This window comes from Myotis nattereri, assembly GCF_964212035.1.
Source record: "Myotis nattereri genome assembly, chromosome: 2".
Lineage (NCBI taxonomy): Eukaryota > Metazoa > Chordata > Mammalia > Chiroptera > Vespertilionidae > Myotis > Myotis nattereri.
In genome coordinates, this window is record NC_138076.1 from 88,615,530 (window position 1) to 88,641,575 (window position 26,046).

At 41.8% G+C, this 26,046-nt stretch overlaps 1 protein-coding gene across 1 annotated transcript in view; it reads left to right on the plus strand.

Annotated features, from left to right (window-relative positions):
- LOC308513013 (histone-lysine N-methyltransferase SETDB2) overlaps positions 1 to 26,046 on the plus strand; it is a 104,392-nt gene that overhangs the window by 64,033 nt on the left and 14,313 nt on the right. The window contains exons 12-14 of the mRNA XM_081082789.1: positions 13,070 to 13,191; positions 17,093 to 17,200; positions 21,387 to 21,517. Of these exons, the coding sequence (XP_080938915.1) occupies positions 13,070 to 13,191; positions 17,093 to 17,200; positions 21,387 to 21,517 (361 nt within the window). The remainder of the gene's footprint in view (positions 1 to 13,069; positions 13,192 to 17,092; positions 17,201 to 21,386; positions 21,518 to 26,046) is intronic.

Consider the following 26,046-nt stretch of genomic DNA (forward strand, 5'->3'; position numbering starts at 1 on the left):
ATAGCGTGAGGAATATAGCTCCATGAAGTACTGTCGCATTAAACCACTTGAGTGAGAAAGGGTGAGAAGCCCTTCAATAGAGAAGAGTTTGGCAAACTCTTTGAGGTGAAACTGCTTTCCAATAGATTCTCGTTATTCCTTTAATACAAACACAGACAGGAAAAGAGGGAATAGAAACCTAGAGGAATTGGAAGATATTTGTTCTAGATTGAGCCATAGAAAAAGAAAACAGGAAATTAGTCAGACTTGGCTTATTTAGACTAGAAGAGATTGTGCTGGGCAAGAGTTTCATTTAAAAAACAAAACAGAACTGAGCTTCACGTTTGAAACATCCTTTTGCATTCTCCTGAGCACGTTGTGCAAATTGGTTTTCTAGAGAAAAAGGGAAGGTTACCTAGCGCTGGCCTAGTGGAAAGGGGGCTGGAAATCTCCAATAGTTAAAACTGATTTCTCCTTAACAAAGATGTACTGTACTGTATATTCGGCTGTCAGGAACTTACCCCTTAAAACCAGGATGGGAATACTAACTCAAAAAGGAGTAATTAAAAGGTCTCGTTTTTGAGAGATCATGTTGTTTTTTGGGTTTTCTTTTTTTTTTTTTTCTGAACTTGAGGGGTTTAGTTTGGTTACCTTTCAAAGTTCATTCTAAGTTTAGACCCAATTTAATTTCTTTAAAATATTGAACTAGGTGAAAATTTAACTTGAAATTGTTTTAGAGCATGGGGAACCAAAGAACGAGAAAGAGAGCAAAAAATTATAACTCAACAGCTTGTAGATTGATGAGAAAAGTTGAGCAGTCCATTTATGCACAGTAAAGGTGGCAAGAATTTTAGGCATTGCACTAAAATGAAGACACTTGATCAGCATGGGAAATATTTTTGTGTCGAAATCCTGGTATCTTAATCTGCTTCAGTCTGTGTTGGTTTACAGCTATCATCTTCCATCAGTGTCCTAGAGACCCCCTTTTTCTCTCCTGTGTCAAATCTGTTTCCAGTTATATCCATTATCTCCCGTTTCCTTGGATTACTTCCACATATTGGTGAAGCACATCCTTCAATACCTTTTGAAAAGGAAAAATGAGAGGTAAATATTTTGAGACCTTGCATGTTTGAAAATATTGTTGTACCACTACACTTGTTTGCTATTTTGACAAGGTATAGAATTCTTGAGTAGCCTCCATTCCCAATTTTGAAGGCATCTGCTAAACTTTCAGTGTTGCTGCTGGGACGTTTGAAGACATTCTTGCTTTGATATCCAGGGTGACTATTGGATGTCAGATGCCATTCTGTTCTTTTTGTATATACAACCCGTTTTTATCTCTCTAGAAGCTTATAGTATTACTTTGTCCCAATGTTCTGTTCCTGGTAAGGGTTCATTTTCATCCCTTATATGGGGTGCTTGGTGGGGTCTTTCAAACATTGTCCTTCAGGGAAATATTTTCTTTAATGACTGCTCATCTGTTCTCTCATTCTAGAATTCCTGTTACCCAGATGGTAGACCTCCAGGATTGGTTCTCTTATTTTCTTATCTTTTCTCTTAATTTCCCGCTCTTGTCTTCTAGCTCTACTTTCTAGAAGACTTCATCAACTTAATTTTCTAATTAGTCTAATATGTTTTATTTTTCTGGTCTCAGATTTTTTTATTTCTAGGGCTCTTTTTTCTTCCCTGAATGTTCTTTAATAGTATCTTTTTTTTGGTTCTTGGTTGTAGTATATCTTTGAACACATACATTTATGTTTTCTTCATGCATATTTTTGTGACAGCTAAGTTTCATTTATTTGTTTTCCCTGTATGTTTCCTTTGGTCTTTGTTTTTGTGTGTGTGTGTGTTACAGGCTTTCCTCAGTGATGATAGGGTCTACTGCTTAAGAGTAGAACACCAGAATGATAAACTGAGAGTGGTGGAAGGTGTTTTTCAAATGCTTCACAATGACTTAGCTAGCTAAATTATTCAGTCTCTAATTCAGTTTCTTTAGGACTTCCTGTTTGCCTGGCAAGAAATAAAGGCCTAATTCTGAGATATTACGGTTTGGTAATATACCGTAATGAAGCGAGTATCATAGTAAAGCAAGTGGTAATCTTTTTGCTGATGGAAGGTCTTGCCTTCAATTTGTAAAAAAAAACCCCACAAAACTCAACACCTGTAAAGTGCAATAAAGCTAAGCGCAATAAAATGGGTTGTGCTTGTAATTCTTCTGTTCACCTGCTTGAGATGCAATAAACTTGGCTGTAGGAGTCCCACCCTTTTTTTCTCGTGTTTTGCAGCCCCATGCTCTTGCTTCTGCAATCCATGTATGTATTTGTCAAGACTATCCAGCTTATCGTTTTTAATATTCTCTTTTCTGCTGTCCCCAACTTGCCTCTTTTCCTCTTTAAAGTTTGCTCACATTGCAAGATCTCCAGAAGTTTTAATTCCTCAGCAATTCACCATTATGTGCTTTTCCAGAACAACTTACTTTCAACTGTATGTTCTCTACCGGTATATTTGTTAACATGCACTGAAAACCTCCTCTTGTATGGTGCTGTGTACCCCATGGGTGCTAAATAAAGGCTTGCAACTGGTAACTGCAGTTACGGTTCGTTAATTGTGTCCGTTTATGATATACCTGTGTAGTATATCAATTTAATAAAAGTGTTAAAAGAAAGGTGAACCTCTCAGAAAAGCGGTCATTTCTCCAGCTGAACACAGGAGCTTTGGCCCCTTGCGTCCTGGGAGGAGGATTAAAAATATATATATTCAAACTCGAACCTGGAGAAGGTAGGGCTCCTGTCTGGCAGAGAAGCCGATCTGCAAACCCGAGGCTGGGTTTCGTTTCTCCTCCCAGGGACCGGCTGGGTTTCGTTTCTCCTCGCTGCCGGGGAAAACCCCCCGGGCGTGGGGACGAGCCCTTCCGGGCTCTCGGGCACTCGGGCACTCGAGCGGCAGCGGGCTTCCGGCAGCGCGAGCGCAGCGGCCGGCATGGGCGAGAGTTCGGCCGCGGAGCGCGCGCCGCCGCCCCGGCCTGCTTCGGCCGGCGACGCCCAGGGGCCCCGGGGGTCTGAGGCGCCGGACGCGTTGCTCTGCCCCAACGGTGAGTACTGATGCCGCGGGGGCGGGGGCGGGGGCGGGGGCGGGACAGGCCGCGGGCCCGCAGACACCGGTCCCGCCCTGGACCTCACTCGGGCGCGGCCCCTCGGGGGCCTGGACCCCGTCTCCCGAGCCGCCGAGGCCGCGCGGACGGTCTTGGCTCAGCAGCGTGTGGCCCCTCGGAGTTCGCGCCCCGGCGTTCACCTCCGGGGGGCCCGGGGCAATTCCGCAGTGGCCGGGAGAACTCCCCGACCTCTCCCCTGCGGGGGGCAGCGCACGGCTCCTGCCCTACGCGGGTGCTGGCGCCCGGGCAGACGAGGCGAGCTCCGGGGCTTCTCTCCGGCGCGGCTCCGCCGGCTGTGAAACCGTCGGAGAGGTGCGGGGAGCAGGGGCAGTGGTCCGCTAGGTCTGGAGCGGTTCGGGAAGTTTCCCGAGGAATGTGACTCCGGAACCACCCCTCCTCTACCTGTAGGAGCCAAGGCCTCAGAGGCTCTCTCCGCGAGGGAAGGGAAGCAAGCCTGAGCGCGCCCCTCCCTCAAACAGGAGCACAGCTCCTACCACGTGCCGAGCTCGGGACCGAGAGCTGGGGCTACAGAGCACCGAGTGGGCAGCCCGCTTCTGACCTGGTTAGCCCACAGGCACGGATGGGCGGCTCCTGACAGCCTGCTGTTCCCAGAAAGCCTTTCGGAGGCGAGTACGGGGATCTTAGTTTTAAAGGGTGAGTCAGTCAGCGAGAGAAAGGTTGAAAGGGTGTTCCAGCCAGGGGGTGACATGAACAAAAGCATCAGCCAAAAACATGTGGCAACCACAGGTCAAGCAGTTGAACATTTCATTCAGCTGGTATGTGTATATACGGAGTGCAAGATGAGTTCCATTCTGACCTTTTCCCCAGACTCCAGACTCTCATAACCAACTTTATCAATGCCTGGAGTGATTTCAAACTGAGGATGTCCCAAAGAGAACTCTTGTTTCCCCTCTAGACCCACACACTCCAGACCTGCTCAACCACCAGCCTGCCCCATTTCATTCACCCAGTTACTCAGGCCAGAAACCTAGAGGAACGCTCAGTGCCTCACTTTCCTCCTCACTTCCCATCTCATACATTAGTCAGACCTCAGTATGTCTTCAGAATACATCTTGAGCCTCACTACTTGTCACCACCTCCGTTACTACCATCCAATCCCAAACCACCATCATCTCCTGCCTGGACTATTAGTCCCCTGGTTTCTAGTTTAGCCTCATCTGCACAGCAGCCAAAATGATCTTTAAAACACAAAACAAATGTGATTCTCCTACTCAAAGCCCTCCAATAGCCTCATTTTTCCCCCCAGAATAATCTTTTTGGCTTACAGTGCACCCATGTCCTGATCTGATCTGATTCGTCTTGATTCTGCCACCCCCTCAATGCCTTATGGGTCTTGTCAGGACAGTCTCTGAGTCCTCGGGCTTGCTAGACCCAGTAGAAGGACCCTAGGAAGCCCTACTTATCCTCATTGTTCTTAATCTCGGCTACTGATGGAGACCAATGGGCTCTTCCCCAAAATATCCTAGCCCCCATGATACCCCCTTACTGTATGGCTCCCTTACTGTCTGAGTCTTTATAGTTCCGAGTTCAGATGGTGAAGACTGTCAGTTATCCAAGTGTATTTGGTCCATGGGTTTCAGGTAACATGTAGCAAGCACTCAGACAGTGAGGAATGCCTGTCTATGTAAAAGCCTCTAATGTACCATAACTCCCCTAACTACAGAGAGTGATGTGCATCCTCCGGTCCAGAAGAATAAACAAGTTGGAAGAGCCAAGATCTTTTGGGAAACTATGATGAGGGGATGTTTTAGCAGGAAAAAGCCATTAGGGGGAGCCTGTGTGTCCCACTTTGGGTTTCTGTCTATCACTGGAAACAAACTCCAGGTCACAGCACAGCGGGTGTGCTACCAGCGCCGTATTCCCAGGTACCAAGACTCTAAGGGAGCCTGTGGACTTGGGAGTGCAACTCAGATGACACGGAGTCCCCAGAGCAGGCACAGAAGGACATGCTCAGGTATCTGCAGCCTGACAGCTCAGCCTAGTGCAGTGTATCAGTCTGAAGGTCCAGCTTTGCCCAGGAAAGGGTAACACTGGGGCAATGTGTAGCTCTTCTTATACAACAAGGGGTTTTGTATATCCTGTCAAACATTATCACATGATTTTATAAGAGAATTTTAGCACTAATAATTTAACTGAAACTTTTTAAAAAATGTTTTTATTGATTTTAAAGAGAAAGAAAGGGAGAGGGGGAGAGAGAGAGAAATATCAATGACACAGAGACATTGATCTGCTGCTTCCTGCAGTTTCATACTGGGGAAGGAGCCCGAAACCCAGGCCTGTGCCCTGACTGGGAATTGAACCTGGGACCTCTCGGTACATGCATCCACATTCAACCACTGAGCTTCACCAGCCAGGCTGTTTGGCACATTTTTTTTAGCCTGTGCTTTACAAACTCTAATATGAGTGTTTTTTTAAATAAGAACACAGTATTCTATCAAAGTAGACTGTGGGCCTAAGGTGAATAAAATATTGGAATTTTTTTCCCATTTTTATCCTAGGACGTGGGCTTTGTGTTGTCAAATATTAAAATATGTTCTAAAGTGTTAAAAATTGTAAAGTGTGGTATTGTTGCAGAAAATGACAGGTCAGTGGAACAAAAGAAGTATAGGAACAAGCCTAAATAAATGTAATAATTAAATATATGAAAAGGATGTTTTTAAATCAGTGGCAAACCATTATGCAAATAAGTTACAGCTCCATCTCATCCTTTACAATAAAATTAACTTCATTTTAACATTTTAATGTAAAAAATAAATTAAAATTCTAGAATATAATAGAAGTATTTCTAGGTTATGTCCCCTCACTCAGGAGTAGAAACTGTAACATAAAAGGTTGGTGTAATTTCATCAAATAAAACATTTAAATATTCTGTATATCAAAGAACATTAAAAGACTGCCAGAGCTGACTGGCAGACCCTGAATGACGGATGAATGATTACTCTGACACACGTTTCTGTGAAAGAGAGGGCTAAGGGGCTGCTTGCTTTAGGAGCAAACGGCCCTGTTCACCTGCCTCCTTTAGGCTTTTATTGTCACAACAGCTTGAACTAAAATTAACCTTTAGATACAATCAGCAGGGTAACCATCCTTGAGAAAGTGCCTGCAAATGTAGTGTCTTTTAAACAAGGACGTTTTGAAGTCTAAACATAAAGATTCTAGTAAAACACCTGGGGGGTCAGACTTGTTTGGAAAAGTCAAGGTAGAGGCTGCTGCCTTCGTCAAGGTCCCCCCAGAGGCCCCGACCTTTCAGAGAATCCTCCTTACAGACATTCCAACCAAGTCCCGTGCTTCCCCACAAAAGACCACATATTTGACTAACAAAGGGTTAGTGTTCTGAATACATGATAAGCTTTTATAAATAAGAAAATAGTGAATAACCCAATACAACAAAAAAATGGGCTAAGGACATTACTAGAAAAAAAATGCAAATGCCACCGTGGGGTATATTATTTCATAATTATAGATTATGACCCACTTCTCTCTATACTTCATTTTTTTTCTTTTAATGTGGTCATCTAATCTTCTGTCCTATCTATACTATTATATCTTTTTAAATCAGGTAGGCAAATATTCTTTCTTTTTTTTTTCTTAAAGTTTCTTCATTGTCCATGCCCATTTATTCCAGATAATCTTAAAGTAACCTTGGGATTTAAGTTGAAATGACTTTAAACCTAGACCTTATTTGTGGTAGAATTGACAGCATTATAATGTTCAGCCTTCCTGTCCAGGATCACAGCATTTTCATATATTGAGATTGATCTTAAAACAACTCTTTCATCATGTCATTCCCCTATTCAAAAATCCTTCCTGGCAGACTTTCACCATCGGTTTTTCAAATTCTTTTCCAGAGTTCTTAGCACAGGTTCTTTTCTTAAGGCCAGCTAATTTTCTCTCTTCTGGTCAGACTTCTCTCTTGGCTTTCCCACATTACTGCTCTGTCTGCCAAGTCCTCGTCCCTCCTACTCCCCTCTCCCCCCAGGCTCCCCAAGCTTCTCTCCAGGTTGTACCTGATCAAGGCCCGTGTTCTTGACAAGACTCCATCCCACAGGGAGCACTTCCTCCCCTACATCCATAGTATGTATTGTATTTCCTACTCAGAAGTTATATTACTTTGTAACCTTTATTATTTTATTTTTATAATTGCTTTTTAGTCTCCTGTTTATTTTGTAAGTTTCCTGCAGACAACAATTCTAGCTCACATTTCTTTATATCGTTGGCTGTGCCACTTGGTACAGTATCCACTCATCACATATGGTTATTGAGCACTTAAAATGTGACATCCGTTGAGATGTGTAAGCGCAAAGTACACTGGGTTTTAAGACTCAGTACAAAAGAATATTAATTTTTATATTGATTAAATGTTGAAAGTGAAACCAAAATGTGGGGTTTGAGTCCGAGTTTGTTGTCTCGTGAAATCAAAGAATGAAGTCGAGGACAAAACCAATTAACGGAGGCAAAGTTTATTGAGAGAAGCCAGTCCTAGAAAAGGTGCAGCTGGGGTTCCAGGAGCAGGCCAGTGTCCAGAGCTTCCTTCCCATGTTACAGTCGGGTGTTAAAGTCTATCAGTCCATGCGTAGAGCCCCACATGGCCATAAGCCACGTGGGCAAAGGGAACATGTCTCCTTCTATCAACCCAAGAACCTAGCACATTGGGGAGAGGGAGAAGAGGAGCTCGTACTTCTTAATTTAAGGGTGGATGCAGCCTTGCTAGTTCTTGATTGGTCTTTTCAAAGAATTTTGTCTTAGCAACATCCTTGAGATTGAGTTATATGTCTTATTGCCTTGTGATTGGTTATCTGCAACTTGCTTGTCTTTAGCAACAATCCATACATTTTAGTCTGTCTCTCTCGTATGCCCTTCTTTCCATGCCCAGCTGGGTTGCCTTAGCAATTCCACCTAGTTGGATTCCCCAGTTTTACTTCCCCATGGTCCCTATTCCTGACTACCTAGTTTCCCTCTGTCTCCTCAGAAGGATAATATTTTGGGTATAGTTGGTTGATTTAAATTACTTTCCCCTGTTTCTTTTTGCTATTTTTAATGAGGCTTCTAGAAGTTTTATGCTGTATCTGAGGCTCACATTTCTAGCTTGAATTATGTTTTAGGAAACAAATTAAAGAAGAAATTCTTGGAAAGTGAAATAAATGTTAGCTCCAAAGTGCAGTCTTCTGAATGTAAAATGGAAGCTCTAATTTAAGAGCGACCAAAAACCCTTGCTGGTATTGCTCAGTTGGTGGAGCATTGCCCTGTGCACCAAAAGGTTGCTGGATTCCCTGTCAGGGTACATAACTAGATTTTGGATTCTATCCCTGCTCCGGGCATGTGCAGGAGGCAGACAGTCTCCCTCTCCCCTCTCCCCTCTCCCCTCGCCCCTCGCCTCTCACCTCTCTCTCCTCACCCCTTTCCCTCATGAATTACAAAAAAGGACTTTTAGGAACCATTTAAGTCAGTGGTTCTCAACCTTGGCTGCACATTAGAATCACCTGGGAATCTTTTTAAAATCCTGATTTCTGGGCCTCATCCTCCGGAAATTCGGTTTCTTTGTTATGGGGTGGGGCCACAACATTAGTAACAAAGAAATAGAATTTCCAGAGGATGAGGCCCAGAAATCAGGATTTTAAAAAGATTCCCAGGTGATTCTAATGTGCAGCCAAGGTTGAGAACCACTGACTTAAGTGCTTAACCTCATATAAATTTAAAACCATCTTATCTAATAAAAGAGAAACATGTAAATTGACCGTACCTCCGCTACACTCACACGCCACGCCCACCAGCCAATCAGAGCGACTATATGCAAATTAACCCAACCAAGATGGCGGCCAGCAGCCACGGAGCTGGAGCAAGCAGAAGGCTTGGTTGCCCCAGCAATGGAGGCTCCGCTCAAGGCAACAAAGTTTCTATTATAGTAGATAAATAAACCCCAGATACCTGCTTCCAGCCAGCCTCCACTGGGAGCTTGGGTAGCAGGGGGGCTTGGCCAGCCTGTAAACAGCCATCAGCCCCTCACCCAGACTGGCCAGGCACCCCAGGTGGGACCCCCACCCTGAAGGGGCTGTGGCCAGCCTGCAAACAGCCATCAGCCCCTCACCCAGGCTGCCAGGCACCCCAGCAGGACCCCCACTATGATCTGGGACACCCTTCAGGGCAAACCAGCCGGCCCCCACCCTTGCACCAGGCCTCTATTCTAAATAATAAAAGGGTAATATGCAAATTGACCCTAACAGCAGAACAACTGGGAATAACTGGTCAATATGCAACACACTGACCACCAGGGGCAGATGGTCAACGCAGGAGCTGCCCCCTGGTGGTCAGTGCACTTTCACAGGGGGAGCGTCGCTTAGCCAGAAGCTGGTTCATGGCTGGCCAGCACAACGGTGGTGGTGGAGCCTCTCCCGCCTCCACAGCAGCGCTAAGGATGACCGGCTAATGGCTTAGTCGGACATTCCCCAAGGGCTACTGGGCTCCCAGAGGGATGTCTGACTGCCAGCTTAGGCCCAATCCCCCGGGGAGATAGAGGGTGCAGGACTATGAGAGGGTGCAGGCCGGGCTGAGGGACACCCCCGCCCCCGAGTGCATGAATTTTCAAGCACCTGTCCTCTAATTAAGTAGTAAAATAAATCCAAGTGAATAAAAGGATGAACATTGAAAAGGGCAAAGAAATGTTAAATGGACACATGTGGCCAATGCCATATTGGGAACAGGTGAATTTTTCCTTCCTTTCTGCCTCTTCCCTTTTCTTCCTAGCTCTCCTCTGCTGATGGGTACTTAGGCTGTTTTCAAACCTCTTAGGTTTCCTTCATTTCTTTCATTCCCTCTTTAAAAAAATTTTTATTTTTTATTTTTCCTTCATTATCTTTCTTTCCTATCTTATAATGCTAGATTAAAGAACATTTATATTAAGGTACATTTCTCATTTGTTTCTTTAATTCACCCAAAATTTATTTTTGAATTATATATGATATAGTAAAAAAATGTTTTTACAGGTAGCTAACTAGAGCACTATTTCCTTTTTTCTTAAAAAAAATTTGTTTTGGAAGAGGAAGAGAGGAAGGGAGAGAGAGAGAGAGAAACATCAGGGTGAGAGCAGAACACCAATAAGCTGCCTCCTGCATGCCCCCAGCACTGGAATCGAACCAGCAACCCTTCAGTGCACAAGACCACACCCAGCCAACTGAACCACACCTGCAAGGGACTGAGCACTGTTTCTTGAATACACCATTGTTTTCTTGTTGATTTGTAATGACAATAGTAATTATTGAGAGTTTACTATAGGCAAGGCAAAATTTTGAAAGCTTATTATTTAAATTCCTGTTTGCATTTCTTGAATAAAAGTTTTTCTCATGTTTGGATATTTGAAATGAATTCATTAGTGTTTTCTTTAATTAAGCCATTAAAAAACACAAAGTAAGCCCTACCCGGTTTGGCTCAGTGGATATAGCATCAGCCTGCAGACTGAAGGGTCCCAAGTTCGATTCTGGTCAAGGGCACATGACCGGGTTTGCAGGCTCGATCCCCAGTAGGGGGCGTGCAGGAGGCAGCCAATCAGTGATTCTCTCTCATCATTGATGTTTTTATCTCTCTCCCTTCCTCTCTAAAATCAATAAAAATATATTTTTAAAAAATACAAAAGTTGCTTTTCTACTTGGGTCCCGATTTCTTTTTCCCTGAGAGTTGAAAATCTCTGTTAAAAACAAGTGCCTTTCTTTTTTAAAAAATTTAAATTCTTTATTGTTTAAAGTATTATGTGTCTCCCTTTTCCCCCATTGACCTTTTCCTGGCCTCTCCCACCCCCCAGCACATGCCAACCCCCCCCCCCCTACTGTCTGTGTCCATTGGTTATGCTTATATGCGTGCATGCAAGTCCTTTGGTTGAACCCCTCCCCCCATTCACCTCTGCCTTCCGTCTGAGGTATTTTTGTGTGTTTTTTAAAAATATATGTTATTGATTTTTTACAGAGAGGAAGGGAGAGGGATAGAGAGTTAGAAACTTCAATGAGAGAGAAACATCGATCAGCTGCCTCCTGCCCCCCCCCCCCCCCAGGGTTGTGCCCGCAACCAAGGTACATGCCCTTGACCGGAATCGAACCTGGGACCCTTCAGTTCGCAGGCCAATGGCTCTATCCACTGAGCCAAAACCGGTTAGGACCACTCTGAGGTTTGATGGTCTGTTCGATGCTTCTCTGTCTCTGGATTTATTTTTGTTCATCCGTTTTGTTGTTCATTATATTCCACAAATGAGTGAGAACATACGATATTTATCTTTCTCCTACTGGCTTATTTCACTGGCTTATTTCACGTGCTCTCCACATCCATCCATGCTGTAGCGAATGGTAAGAGTTCTTTCTTTTTTTCTTTTTTTTTAAAATATATTTTATTGAGTTCTTACAGAGAGGAAGGGAGAGGGATAAGAGTTAGAAACATTGATCAGCTGCCTCCTGCACACCCCATACTGGGGATGTGCCCGAAACCAAGGTACATGCCCTTGACCGGAATTGAACCTGGGACCTTTCAGTCTGCAGGCCGATGCTCTATCCACTGAGCCAAACCAGTTAGGGCAAGTTCTTTCTTTTTTACAGCAGCATAGTATTCCATAGTGTAGCTGTACCACAGTTTTTAAAAAAATATATTTTTATTGATTTCAGAGAGAGAGGGAGAGAGAGAGATAGAAACATCAGTGATGAGACAGAATCATTTATCAGCTGCATCCTGCACGCCCCCCACTAAGGACTGAGCCCGAAACCTGGGCATGTCCCCTCGACCAGAATTGAACCTGGGAACCTTCAGTCCGCAGGCCGACAGTCTATCTACTGAGCCAAACTGGCTAGGGGTGTACCAAAGTTTTTTAATCCACTCATCTGCTGATGGGCACTTAAGCTGTTTCTGAATTTTAGCTATTATAAATTGTGCTGCTATGAACATAGGGGTGCATATATCCTTTCTGATTTCTTGGGATATATTCCTAGAAGTGGGATCATTGGGTCAAATGGGAGTTCCATTTTTAACTTTTTAAGGAAACTCCATACTGTTCTCCACAGTGGCTGCACCAGTCTGCATTCCCACCAGCACTTGTCATTTGTTGAATTGTTGATGATAGCCATTCTGACAGGTGTGAGATGGTACCTCATTGTCATTTTGATTTGCATCTCTGGGATGATTAGTGATTTTGAGCATGTTTTCATACGTCTCTTGGCCTTCTGTATGTCCACCTTTGAAAAGTATCTATTTAGGTCCTTTGCCCACTTTTTGATTGACTTGTTTATTTTCCTTTTGTTAACATTGTTTGCGGGTAGTTTTTATTGTGCGCTAACAGGTGGCGCGGGCCATTTTTGCTAATTTTTTTAGCAAGTGGCAATGTTCAGTAAAATTACGATAACTTTAGTTTACGTATTTATACGTTACCTGCATTCTACCGCTAGTCTATAATAATACGTGTCCCGCACTCTACTACCAGTCAACGCTACCAGTCAACGTAAAACGTATAAATACGTTTCCCACATACAATGTGTTAAGTTGTATGAGTTCCCTATAAGTTTTGGAGATTAAACCCTTATCGGAGATAACATTGGCAAATATGTTCTTCCATGCAGTGGGCTTTCTAATTTCTTTTGCTGTGCAGAAGCGTTTTAATTTGATGTAGACTCATTTGTTTATTTTCTTCTTATTTTCCATTGTCCTAGGAGCCATATCAGTAAAGATATTGCTACAACATATATCTGATATTTTGCTGCCTTTTGGTTCTTTTAAGATTTTTATGGTTTCCCATCTTACATTTAAGTCCTCTTTCCATTTTGAGTTTATTTTTATATATGGTGTAAGTTGGTGGTCTAACAAGTGCCTTTCTTCTACTTTAAAACTAATGCAGGTGTTATTGAGACCAAGAAATTTTACTTTTCCATTTCTCATGAGGGATGTTACTTATAGGTGTCTTCCAGGTTGCAAAAAAGATGCAAAGAAGGATATGTGCACTTTGTCCCAAAGACCTCGAGTGTGGTGTCCTGTACTGTGCACAATCAGAGGACATAGCTGCTCATGAAAATTGTTTGGTAAGTTACTTGAAAATACAGGAGTTCTTTCATTAGCCTGTTTGGCTCAGTACATAGAGCATCAGCCCTTTGGATTGAAGTGTCCTGGATTTGATTCCAGTCAAGTGGGCCCATGCAGGAGGCAACCAATCGATGTGTCTCTCTCACATCGATGTTTTTCTCTATGTCTTTCCCTTCCCTACCACTTTCTAAAAACCAATGGAAAAATATCTTTTTGTGAGGATTAACAAAAATAAAATAAATAAATACATGAGTTCTTTTAGGGAAGGATATACCAAAATAGAAAAATGGTACTTTAAGTACAAAGAATGATGAGTTGGCCATGGTTTGGGCTTTTAAGTGGGGATTTTGGGAGGATGTTTTTCTAACTTTTTAATTTTTTGGATCTTATTACCTTATGATTACTTTAAATCTTATTTATAACAAGAATTATGAAGAAGCTTTTTAGCCCGGTTGGTTTGGCTCAGTGGTTGAGTGTCAGCTCATGAACCAGGAGGTCCCTGGTTCGATTGCTGGTCAGAGCACATGCCCAGGTTTCGGACTCAGTCTCCAGTAGGGGTGATGATACAGGAGGCAGCCGATCAATAATTCTCATCATTGATGTTTCTGTTGCTCTCTTCCTCTCTGAAATTAATAAAAATATATTTTAAAAATATTTTATAGAAGCTTTTTAAAAGACATTTTAATTTGGGAGAAAAATAGACACCCTCATGATATATGAGTTTTTCTATCCATTAACAGGGTCTGTCTCCCCAGTCATTCAGATCTTGTATGAATTTTAGAAATGTTTAATAATTTTTTTCTATGTAGTTCTAGAACTTTGGGTTAGGCTTATTCCTGAGTTTGTTTTGTTACTTTTTCTTAATACCTGTTTAAAATAAGCTATTATTGGTACATACAAGCACTGTTGATTTTTTTTCAAACACTATTGATTTTTAAAAATTGATCTTGTCCAATAATTTTTGCAAATTCATATTAATTCTAGTAGTCTCTAGATTCACCTGGATATTTTATTTGGACAAGCCTCACCTATAAATAAAGATACTTTTTTTTCTTTTAATTTTTGGGCTTCTTAATTTCTTTTTCTTGTTTTACTGCATTTTTCTAGATCATTCTGTTATAATAGTGATTAGATTTTATTTATTTATAGAAACTTTTAAATAGGGAGCTTTGTCTTATTTCTTATATTAATGGTATGTTTCTAAGATTTTAACAAGGACATTCTTTGACATAATCACAATATGACCATCAAAATCAGGAAATTATCCTGGCCAGTGTCGCTCAGTGGTTGAGCATTGACCCATGGACCGGCACATGGCCAGCTTGTGGGCTCAATCCCCAATGGTGGGGGGAGTGGGGGGGCACATGCAGGAGGCAGCCAATAAATTATTCTCTCTCATCATTGATGTTTCTCTCTCTCCCTCTCCCTTCCTCTCTCTAAAATCAATAAAAATATATTTTTTAAATCATGAAATTACTATTAATGTATTACTCAAATCACTCAAGTTTTCATCTGTTGTCCTAATAACTTTCTTTATAACAAAGGATTCTAATTCATGGGTTCCAAATGGTTTTCATGTCTCCAATTTTCTCTTTTTAATTTGTTAGTAATATGTTACGTACTTATTTTCTGCTGTTAAACCATTCTGAGATTAACACTATTTGATCATGAGATTTTATTCTAATATACTGTGAATGTTAATTTGTTAATTTTTAGTTAATTTTAATATATAAAACAAAATGCTCCTATTTTAAGTATACAGTTTGAAGAGTTTTAAGACATCTCTTTACCAATGTAACCACCACCAACCATCAAGATATAGAACATTTCCATTACCCAAAAAAGTTCACTTGTACCTCCTTGCAATAACACCCCCCCATCCCCGCCCCTGCCCAGTCCCTTGTCTTTTCTTGAATCTCATGTGAAAGGAATCCTATAGCATGTATTCTTTTATATCTGGCTTTTATTTTATTTATTTATTTATTTATTTATTTTTTATTTATTTATTTTTGCTCAGTATACATTCTTCTATGTTATTGAATGTATCTCTTTTTTTTTTTTCCTTTCAACTTCTGCATAGTATTCCATTGTATGGATATATCCCAATTTCTTTAACCATTTGCCTATTGATAAAAATATGTGTCATTTCCAGTTTGGGGATATTAGGATAAATCTGCTATGAATATGAGTCTTTATGTGTGAGTATAAGCTTTTATTTCTCTTGGGTGAATACCTAAAAGAGGAATGCTGGGTCGTAAATTAAGTGTATGTTTAACTTGAAAAGTAATTGCATTGTTTTACACTACTAACAATGTGTAAGAATTGTATTTGATCCACACCATCGACACTTGGTATTTTCAGGCTTCTTCATTTTTGCTAATCTAGTGAGTGTATATTGGTATCTTAGTATGGTTTTAATTTGCCTGAAGTTTAAAGATATTGAGATTCTTTTCATGTGCTTCTTCAACATTAGTAACTTTTTCTATGAAATGTCTGTTCAAATGTTTTGCCCATTTTTAATTGAATTTTTTATCTTATTACTAGAGGCCCGGTGCACAGATTTGTACACCAGTGGGGGTGGGGTCCCTCAGCCTCGCCTGGGGGGATCGGGCCTAAACTGGCTCTCTGACATCCCCTGAGGGGTCCCAGACTGCGAGAGGGCGCAGGCCAGGCCAAGGGACCCCACTGATGCACAATCGGGGCCAGGGAGGGACTGCTGGAGGGCTCCAAGGGCGTGTCTGGCCCATCTCACCCAGTCCTAATTGGCAGGACCCAGCAGCAAGCTAACCTACTGTTCGGAGCGTCTGCCCCCTGGTGGTCAGTGTGCATCATAGTGACTAGTCAAACAGTCGAACGAATGGTCGTGCACTTAGTATATTAGGCTTTTATTATGTAGGATGAGTTATAAGAGTTTTTCCTATATTCCTGATATACTTTTCAAATATACATATTATGAAAATTTTTAAAAATATTTTTTATTAATTTTTTTTTAGAGAGAGAGGAAGGGAGAGGGAGAGAAGAGAGAAACATCTATGTGAGAGCAGAACATCACTCGACTGCCTCCTATATGCCCCCTGCTGAGGATCGAGCTGCAACCCAGGCATGTGCCCTGACCTGGAATCAAACTGGCAATCTTTTGGTACCCAGTGTGATAACCAACCAACTGAGCCACAACTGCCAGGGCCATATTATGAATATTTTCTCCCAGTCTCTGATTTGCCTTTTTTTTTTTTTTTATCAATTCTTTCAATGAGCAAAATGTTTTAGTTTTGAGAAAGTCCAACTTACTAACTTTTTCTATATAGTTTCTAAATAGTTTCTGCTTTTTCTAAGAAATCTTTGCTTATATTCCAGTATCACAAATTTTTGTTTTTCATACCGTTTGTTATTTGAGCATATGTGTTACGTTGATTCCGAGGTAGTTGAATTCTTTTGGTTTCAAGTAACACAAAGGGGCTTTGTGATAAGGTTGCTGGGGCATTTCATGTCTCCTAAAGGCAGACATGCAGGCCGGTGTAAGAAACAGGCATTGGAAAGCCATCAGGAACCTCTCTAGCCTCATTTTTGTTTTCTTTTTCTTTTTACAGCTGGCTTGCTCTGACCATGTGGCTCAGAGCCTATTCTACTTTCCTAGGATAGAAAATCTGATTGGTCCAGCGTGGGGTTAGAGCCCCAACCAGGATCAGTTAGCCATTGGGGGTCAGGGTTATGGAATAGAAAACATGCCTGGGGATTGGGACCACTTCCAGGAAAAGCAGGGTGGCTTGTGACCTGCTCACACCCCCAAAATGTTGTCACTTCTCTATCATCTTCCACGCCTGGTGATTCCTTTTGGTGCCATTTTCCGACTTGTAGCTCTCACCATTCCTTTGTGCATACTCTTCTCTTCCCAATCTGCAGCTGTATTCTTCAGCACTTGTGGAATGTGAGGATAGTGATCCAAAACATGGTTATAGAAGTTTTAATGTGGAAGCAGTAAAGAAAGAAATCTTCAGAGGAAGGAGATTGGTAAGTATAAATTATGTTATTACTTACAAGATGAACAGACCCTTGGGGGATGCCTTCAAAAGAAAGTCTCTTTGATTAATACACCAAGGATAGAGATGCATCTTGGAGAGCTGAAGGAAGTGGGACCTGTATTGGAAACTCAGGTTGAACATTTAATAATTTAAAATAAACTATCAAATGCTTCATCAGCAAAGTATATATGCCTTAGAATGCTTTTGGCTGTAAGTAGGAGGAATGCTGACTCAAATGGCTTTAACAAAAAGGATGCTTATTTTCTCACTTAGCCAGAGGAGAAGCTGGCTTCAAGGTTGGTTGTTTCAATGGCTCAATGATGTCATCAAGGGCCCATCATCCTCTCTGCCCTCCTAGCCACAAAATCAGCTGGTTCCCTTGTGGTCATAGGGTGGCTGCAGGCACCAACTGAAGCATCACAGGCTTTCTCGTTTCTATCTAGGGAAAGAGGAAGTTCATCCCCAAGCATGGAATAAGAGCCCTCAGAGTGCTTAATTGCCTGCCCCCCCTTTCCTGCACCCATTGCTAAAGGTGACTAACTCGTCAGGGTTTACCCTTGAAGCTGTGGTCAGTTCCTACTGGGTCCATTACTTTAGACTTCCTTATGAAAGGCTTTGCACAGCTTAACAAGCAAGCAGTACAGCAAGTATAAGTACCTAAAGCCCTTGCCACCACCATGATAGGGTTAATGAATCTGAGAAACATTGATTTAGCCCTTGCAAGGTGTCAGCACATACATGGCCAGTTTCCGCACAGCCTGACATGCTTGAGGGTCAGCACAAGTCACTCAGCAAGCAGGTGCTTCACCACGTTTGGGCCGCAGGAGTCCTTGTAGGTGGAAATGAAGACGAGGAAGGAGAATGCGGAGAGAGGGAACAGGATGTGCAGAATGTGGAAGGCAAGAATGACATGGCATGTTTATAAAATTGTGAGCATATGACTCTCCATTCTCTGCATTGACTTCATAGAATTCCTTAGGATGTCCCAGAATGCACACAACCATTCTGTTGTTGTTAGGTAATGAGTTGATTCCGGTTTCTCACTGTAACAACTAAAGCTGCAGCAAATCTTTGTACATATATCCTTGTGTATTTGTTTGTTGCTGTAGAGAATATTCCCAGAAGTGGAGTGGCTGAGTGTCAAATTTTTGAAACATGCTGACACACTGTCCCCCAAAACGATTGTATCACTTTATGTGTCTGCACATCGGGGATGAGAGAGCACTGCTCCCAGCCCTTGACAAAAATGAATATCCAACTTTATTAATTTTTGCCAGTCGGAAAGGAAGTTTCATCTTGCATTTCTCTGATCCCTGGAGACAATGAAGGTTATTTTTCTTTAGGCATGTCCTGTCTGCTCAGCTCACCCAGCTCCAGCAGTTTTTCAGTGACCCCTTCACAAACAGGGGCCCCACCTCATAGCCATGGTCCGTCATTGCGGTCATTCTCTTCCAAACACCCCTGGCCTCGCTCTCCCCACCGCCCACATCCTTACTCTCCTAGCAAAGCCCAACCCTGGGGAAATTGCGTCTGTCTGTTGTCTGCATATGCTGAATAGCACCCCCACTTGAGCAGTTGGGAACAACAGGCGATAACCCCACAAATGTGTTGACTGATCTTAGAGTCATAGTCACAGACCTCAAAGGGATTCTCCACCCACCACAGTTACTGTTTCCTACCCCCTCATCTCTCTTTAGAACCTCTCCCCACCTCATCTTCCCATCCCCAAGTTAATGACTTTTTAAATAGACTTTATTTTTTAGAGCAATTCTAGGGTCACAGAAAATTTGAGGGGAAGGCACAGAGATTTCTTATATAACCCCCGCCACCCACACATGCATAGCCTCTCCCCACCATCAACATCCCCCCAGAAAGTACATTTCTTACAAAGTAATGAACCTACATTGACAGATTATAAACTCCCAAAGTGCATAGTGTACATTAGGGTTAATCCTTGGTGCTGTACATTTCTTGGACTGACTTTTACTGAGAAAATGGCAACCATTGGATGGAACTCCTAGTATCCAAACCCCCACCCCCCAACCTCTGCCCCACCTGGACCTCCCTCCTGTGAAAGCTAACCGTCTTCTTGGGCTTTGGAGCCAGTCCCCTTCCCTTCTTAAGGACTAGACCCTTGCATTTACCTCTACCCTCTTTACATCAGTATCCCCTTTCTATTACATTATTCCCCTCAGCATGTGAACATGAGCAACTGATCACGTCATCTTAAAAAACAACCCTCCCGTTTACACAAGACACTTGTCAGTGGCAGTGTTCCTTCTCTGTCCTTAGTTGACCTTTCAGCAGTATGCATCACGCAGTTGTCTGTGCCCTGCATTTTGAAGCACTTTATTCTTTGACCTCCCTCTTTGACCTCCTGGATACACTCTGGTAGTATAGCTCTTACCTGTAAGCTGGCTGCTGCTCCCTGGTGCCTTGAGCTGTTTTCCTCCTCTGCTCAACCCTTAAAGTTCGGGGTGCCCAGTGCTCTACCCTGGGCTCCTTCCTCCATCATGTGGGAACAGCCTGCCTACGTGACATCATGCAGCTCTCATGGCTTTACCATACTTATGCCAGTGACTCTGTATCTCTAACCCTGACAACCAGCCTGGCATATCTACATGGATATCGAACAGCATCTCATGTTAAACTGGCCAAAAATCCATCCTCTACACCAGGGTGGGGAACCTTTTTTCTGCCAAGGGCCATCTGGATATTTATAACATCATTTGTGGACTATACAAAGCTATCAACTTAAAAATTAGCCTGCTATATTTGGTCAAACATTTAATTAACTCATCCCTAATGTCTTGGCAGGGCCAGACCGAAAGATTTCATGGGCCTTATACGGCCCTGGGGCCAGACGTTCACCACCCCTGCTACACACACACACTCACACACACACTCACACACACACACACTCACTCCATCCAAACCTGTTCACTCCTCACCTCAATAAACAGCACGTCCTTCAGCCATCATCTCCTCATCAACCTCCCGACGGAGCATCAAGCCCGTCAGTACAGCCCTGTGTCCTCCACTTCTCTCTCTCTGTCAGTGACCCACTGTAGTGAAGTCGCTGGTCTGCCTCTTTTGGGTGGTTGCTGAGCACTACCGATACCGTGCTTTCTCTCCTGCCCATCCTTACCCCAGCCCATTCTCCACACAGCAGCCAGCATAGTGTCTTAAAAATATTGCTCAGTTATGCTCCCCTTGCATGAGGATAAAATCCCAACTCTTTACTCTGGCTTATAAACCCTACGTGACACAGCCCTGACTACACCTTGGGTCTTGTCCCAGACTCCCTTGCCCTCCTCTCTGCTCCAACTACACCAGCGCCCCCTCCCGTACCCCACCCCGACCTCTCGCAGCTCTGCCCCATCCTTCCAGAAAGCCTGCCATTGTCGAAACTCATTCTTGCTGCCAGAACATAAGGCCTTCAGCGTAGAATGTCCTTCCCCCTGGTTGTGTTGTTGTTTGCATGCTAGGAGCTCTTATTCACATCTGAGCTTATATATCACCTCCTTAGAGGCCTTTACTTATCACACAATCTGTAAAACAGGCCTTGTTATATACAGGGAGAAATGTGGGTCTAAGAGAGAGGAAGTGACTGGCTGGAGACCACACAGCTCTTAGTGGCACAACCAGGAGCTAGCTGCTCCAGCCACAGACTCAGTGTCTGTAACAGGACCCAGTGCTTAGAGCTGGACAATTTTCCAACCCTGCTTTTTGAGATTAGTTTTTTGAAACAAAACAGTTTTTCTGCTTTTTTTAATTGATTTCAGAGAGGAAGAGAGAAGGGAGAGAGAGAAACATCCATGATGAGAGATGATCATTGATCAGCTGCCTCCTGCGCGCCCCCCACTGGGGATCGAGTCCACAACCCAGGCATGTGCCCTTGACTGGAATCGAATCTGGGACCCTTCAGTCCGCAGGCCAATGCTCTATCCACTAAGCCAAACCAGCCAGAGCAGTTTTCTGCTTTTAATCAGATCATTACAAAACAGTCTGTGCCAAGTGTTCTAGTTAGCGAACCAGCCAAATGTAAGTAATGTTGTACCTCAGGACATTAGGGTTACTGACTTAAAAATAATATTTAATAACATGTTTAATTTTAAATTTTAAGAAAGATTATGAGAACAGGTGCTTACTCAGTAATATCTGTTCTTCTGTAGAAATGCACATTTTGTGATGAAAAAGGAGCCACCGTGGGATGTGATAAAAAATCCTGTCCCAAGAATTACCACTTTTTCTGTGCCAAGAATGACCGTGCTGTTCTACACACTGGATCTGGAGGAATTTATAAGTATTTAATAAAACAGTTTTAGAGCCACAGTTGGGGGGGACTGGAATAAAATAAGGAATGGTTTAAGATTAAGGCAAAGATACATATATTTTTAATTCTCACCCGAGGAGATGTTTATTTTTTTAGAGAAAGGGGAGGAGGGGGTAAGAGAGAAAAAGAAACATTGATGTGAGAAACTGGGGATTGAACCCACAATCTAAGTATGTGTCCTGATTGGGGAATCTAACCTTCAACCTTTCAGTGTACAAGACAACACTCGAACCAACTGAGCCACACTGGCTAGGGTGCAAAGAGATTTTTAAAACTAATTTTATGCTAATTATTTCTAAGTAAGAACTTAGTTTGGGGTCCCTGGTTGGGAATCTGACTTCACAACACGTTCTCCATATATCATGGGAAGAAAATAAGTAGGGTTGCTTTTGGTTTTGGTTGTAATCTTCCTACATTCCTTCTTTTCTGGTGGAAAGAAAGCATTGGTTGTCAGAGTGGCATGAGTGACCTAGTGATCTACATAATGGGTAGCCGTGAGATGGAACCAGTTTACATTTGCTCTTTCCTATAAACAGGAAAGGAGCCTTACTTGTTAGCCACAGGTCTATTGTTTATCCATCTTGTCTGCTCAATAAGTACCTTTTCCCACCATGGTCACCACTATCATACCTATAAATAACTTCTAAAAATTATGAACTATGCAACAAATACAGTAATCAGTCTTTCAGTTATTAAAGAAACTTACCTTGTTTGTATTGCTTTTGACTTTTAAATCTTGCGTCATGTCCTTAATAATTCTTTAAATGTTAATTTTAACCCAATAAGGCATATTTCTTTTTTTTTCTTAATCCTCACCAATGGACATGCTCATCAATTTTAGAGAGAAAGGAAAAGAAGAGAGAGAGAGAGAGAGAGAGAGAGAGAGAGAGAGAGAGAGAGAGAGAGAGAGAGAACAAAATATAAATGTGAGAGAGAAATGTCGATTGGCTGCTTCTCATACATGCCCCAACCTGGGACCAAACACGAAACCCAGGTATGTGCCCTGACCGGGAATTGAACCCATGACCTTTTGGTGTATGAGACAATGCTCCAATCAGCTGAGCCACGCTGGCCAGGGCCTAATAAGGCATATTTCAAGTCCAATAGAATTATATTTATTTTATCCAGGGAGAAACTTGAGCTCCCTTTCGATGAAAAGTTTCAGTTCAGTTAAATAATTATATAATTTAGTAAAAACAGTAAGCCAACTGTTAACTAAATTGATTCAGGCTACTTAGGTTGTTTTCATATCTTGGCTATTGTAAATAAAGCTGTAATGAACATAGGGGTGCATATAGTTTTGCAAATAAGTGTTTTTGTTTTCTTCAGATAAATACCCAGAAATGGATTGTATGGTAGTTCTAATTTTAATTTTTTGAGGAATTTCCATGCTGTTTTCTGTAATGGCTGCATCAATTTACATTTCCACCAATCATGCACAAGGTTTCTCCACATCCTGACCAACAGTTCTTATTTCTAGTCTTTCTGATAATAGCCATCCTAACAGGTGTGAGGTGATATCTTATTGTGATTTTGATTTGCATTTCATGACGATTAATGATGTTGAGTGAAACTGAATGATGGTTGAGGGCATGAGGGTTCATCATATCTCCTCCACATTTATATATGTTTGAAAATTTTCATATTAAAAAAAAATTAAGTACCTGGCAAATGAAAGTGCTCAGAGATACCAGAATCCAAAGGGTGAGGAGATTAATTTTGATTGGGAGAAGAGGTGAGGTGGCTGGAAAAACTAAATGGAGGAGTTGGGAACTGGTGTGAGACAGGAAGCATTCATTCATTCCCGTAGGTGAGGGGACCCTGCATCTTAGGGGTCAGCACCATAGGGAAGGAAGGAGATGTAGGTAGGGACTGAGGAGGAAGAAAGGATGGAAAGAAAATGCGGCTCGAGCAGATCCTTAAAATTCACCATTTCTTCTTCATAACTTTGCTACTTCTCTTCTGGGGCACTGATCAATTCTAGATTCATGCAGTTCAAATCTAAAATTTAGGCGAGATGCCTGTAGAGTTAGAAAACTGTGCTTCCCAAATTAATACATGCAGTTTTGTGCTAAATATTTATTGTTGAAAATCAGAACTTTGTATAGTCAGATAAAATTTTGTGTATCTTAGATGTTGGTTCCTTAGGTGTCTTTATTCAGTAAAAACCTACTGATTACTATATATAAACTAGTATGTTCAGAATATCTAGTCAGGGCTAAACCCTTCAAGAGAGCATCCTGACATTTCTGAGGCCCAAGAACATGGAGAACACCTGGCAGAGGCTCCATCTGTCTTGATGTGGGTCAGTAACTTACACAGGTTCAAACAGATTTTTTTTTTTTGGCTTAACTTTAAAATTTTTTCAATTAGAGACGTTCAATATTTTATTAGTTTCAGGTGTACCACATAGTGATTAGACATTTATATAATTTATGAAGTGATTCCTTCAATAAGTTTTTCACCCACCTGGCACCCTTATAGTTATTACCATATTATTGACTATTTCCCGATGCTGTACCTTATGTCCCTGTGCCTCTTTTGTACCTGTTTTCTACTTCATAATCACTTCATCTTTTTCTCCAGCCCCCAGCTCCACTCTCATATGGCAACCATCAGTTTGTTCTCTGTATCTATGAGTCTTTTTCGATTTTGTTTGTTCATTTATTTTGTTCTTTAGAGTCCACATATAAGTGAAATCTATATTTGTGTTTCTCTGTCTGACTTATTTCACTTAGCATAATACCCTGTGGGTCCATCCATGTTGTTGCAAATGGTAAGATTTCATTATTTTTATGGCTGAGTAATATTTCATTATGTTTGTACAACTTCTTTATCCATTGCCTTTTTTAAAATTGATCTTTATTGTTGAAAGTATCATAGATGTCCCCATTTTCCCCCCATTGACCCCTTCTAGCACACATCCGCCCCCTGCCCCAGGCCTTCACCACACTATTGTCAATGTCCATGGGTTATGCATATATGCATATAAGTTCTTTGGTTAATCTCTTCCTTCTGAGATTGGACAGTCTTTCCCATGTTTCTGTCTCTGGATCTGTTTTGTTCTTCAGTTTATTTTGTTCATTAGATTCAACATATGAGTGAGATCGTGTGATACTTGTCTTTCTCTGATTGGCTTATTTCACTTAGCATAATACTCTCCAGATCCTTCCATGCTGTCTCAAAGGATAAGATATCCTTCAGTTTTTACTGCTGCAATAGTATTCCATGGTGTAAATGTACCACAACTCTTTTTTTATCCACTCATCTGATGAAACAGGCACTTGGGCTACTTCTAGATCTTAGCTATTATGAATTGCACTGCTATGAACATAGGGATGCATACATTCTTTCTGATTGGCTTTGGTTTCTTAGGATATATTCCTAGAAGTGGAACCACTGTGTCAAATGGGAGTTCCATATTTAATTTTTTTGAGGAAACTATCCATTGTCTTTTGATGGATTATTTAATCTGTTTATACTTAAAGTAATTATTGCAAGGCATATAGATATTTCCATTTTATTATTGTTTTCTGATTGGTTCTGTAATTCTTCTCTGTTCCTTTGTTATTCTCTTACTCTCTTGTATGTTGATGACTTTCTGTAGTGTTGTGTTTGATTCCTTTCTTTTTATTTCTTGTATATCTTTTGCAGGCTTTTGGTTTGTGCATCATATATCCCAAGCTATGTTTACAGCAGTCTGTCTTAGGTTGGTGGTTGCTTAAATTTGAACACATTCTAAAGTCACAACCAGTTTTACTCTCCACCTCCACATTTATTTTTACATCATTTTTTTTTTTACTTCGTGTGTGTGTGTGTGTGTGTGTGTGTGTCCCTTGATTTAACTGTTGTAATTACTCGTATTTTTTGCTGCTTCTCCTTTTTTCCTCCTCCTTCAACTCTCTCTCTCTCTCTCTCTCTCTCTCTCTCTCTCTCTCTCTCTCTCTTTAACCTTTCTTGTAATACTGGTTTGGTGGTGATGAACTCCTTCAGCTTTTTCTTGGCTGGAAAGCTCTTTATCGCTCCTAATATTCTAAATGATAGTCTTTCTGGGTGGAGTAACCTTGGTTGTAGGTCCTTGCTTTTTATCACTTTAAATATTTTGTGCTAACCCTTCAGGCCTGCAAAGTTTCTATTGAGAAATCATTTAACAGTCTTATGGGAGCTCCCTTAGTTTTCTAACAGTTTGTTTTGATGCTTTTAAGATTCTCTCTTTGTCTTTAACCTTTCGCATCCTATATAATAAAAGACTAATATGCAAATTGTCCCCTTGGGAGTTCGGCTGACCGGGAGTTTGACTGCTTGGCAATGATGTGCACTGACCACCAGGGGGCAGCGTGGAACAAAGGAAGGCCCTGATTGCCTGCCAGGCCTAGGGACCCTACTCATGCACAAATTTCATGCACCGGGCCTCTTGTTTTATTTTATTTATTTTTATTATTGAACGTATCATAGATGTCCCCTTTTAACCTTCGGCATTTTAATTATGCATCTTGGTG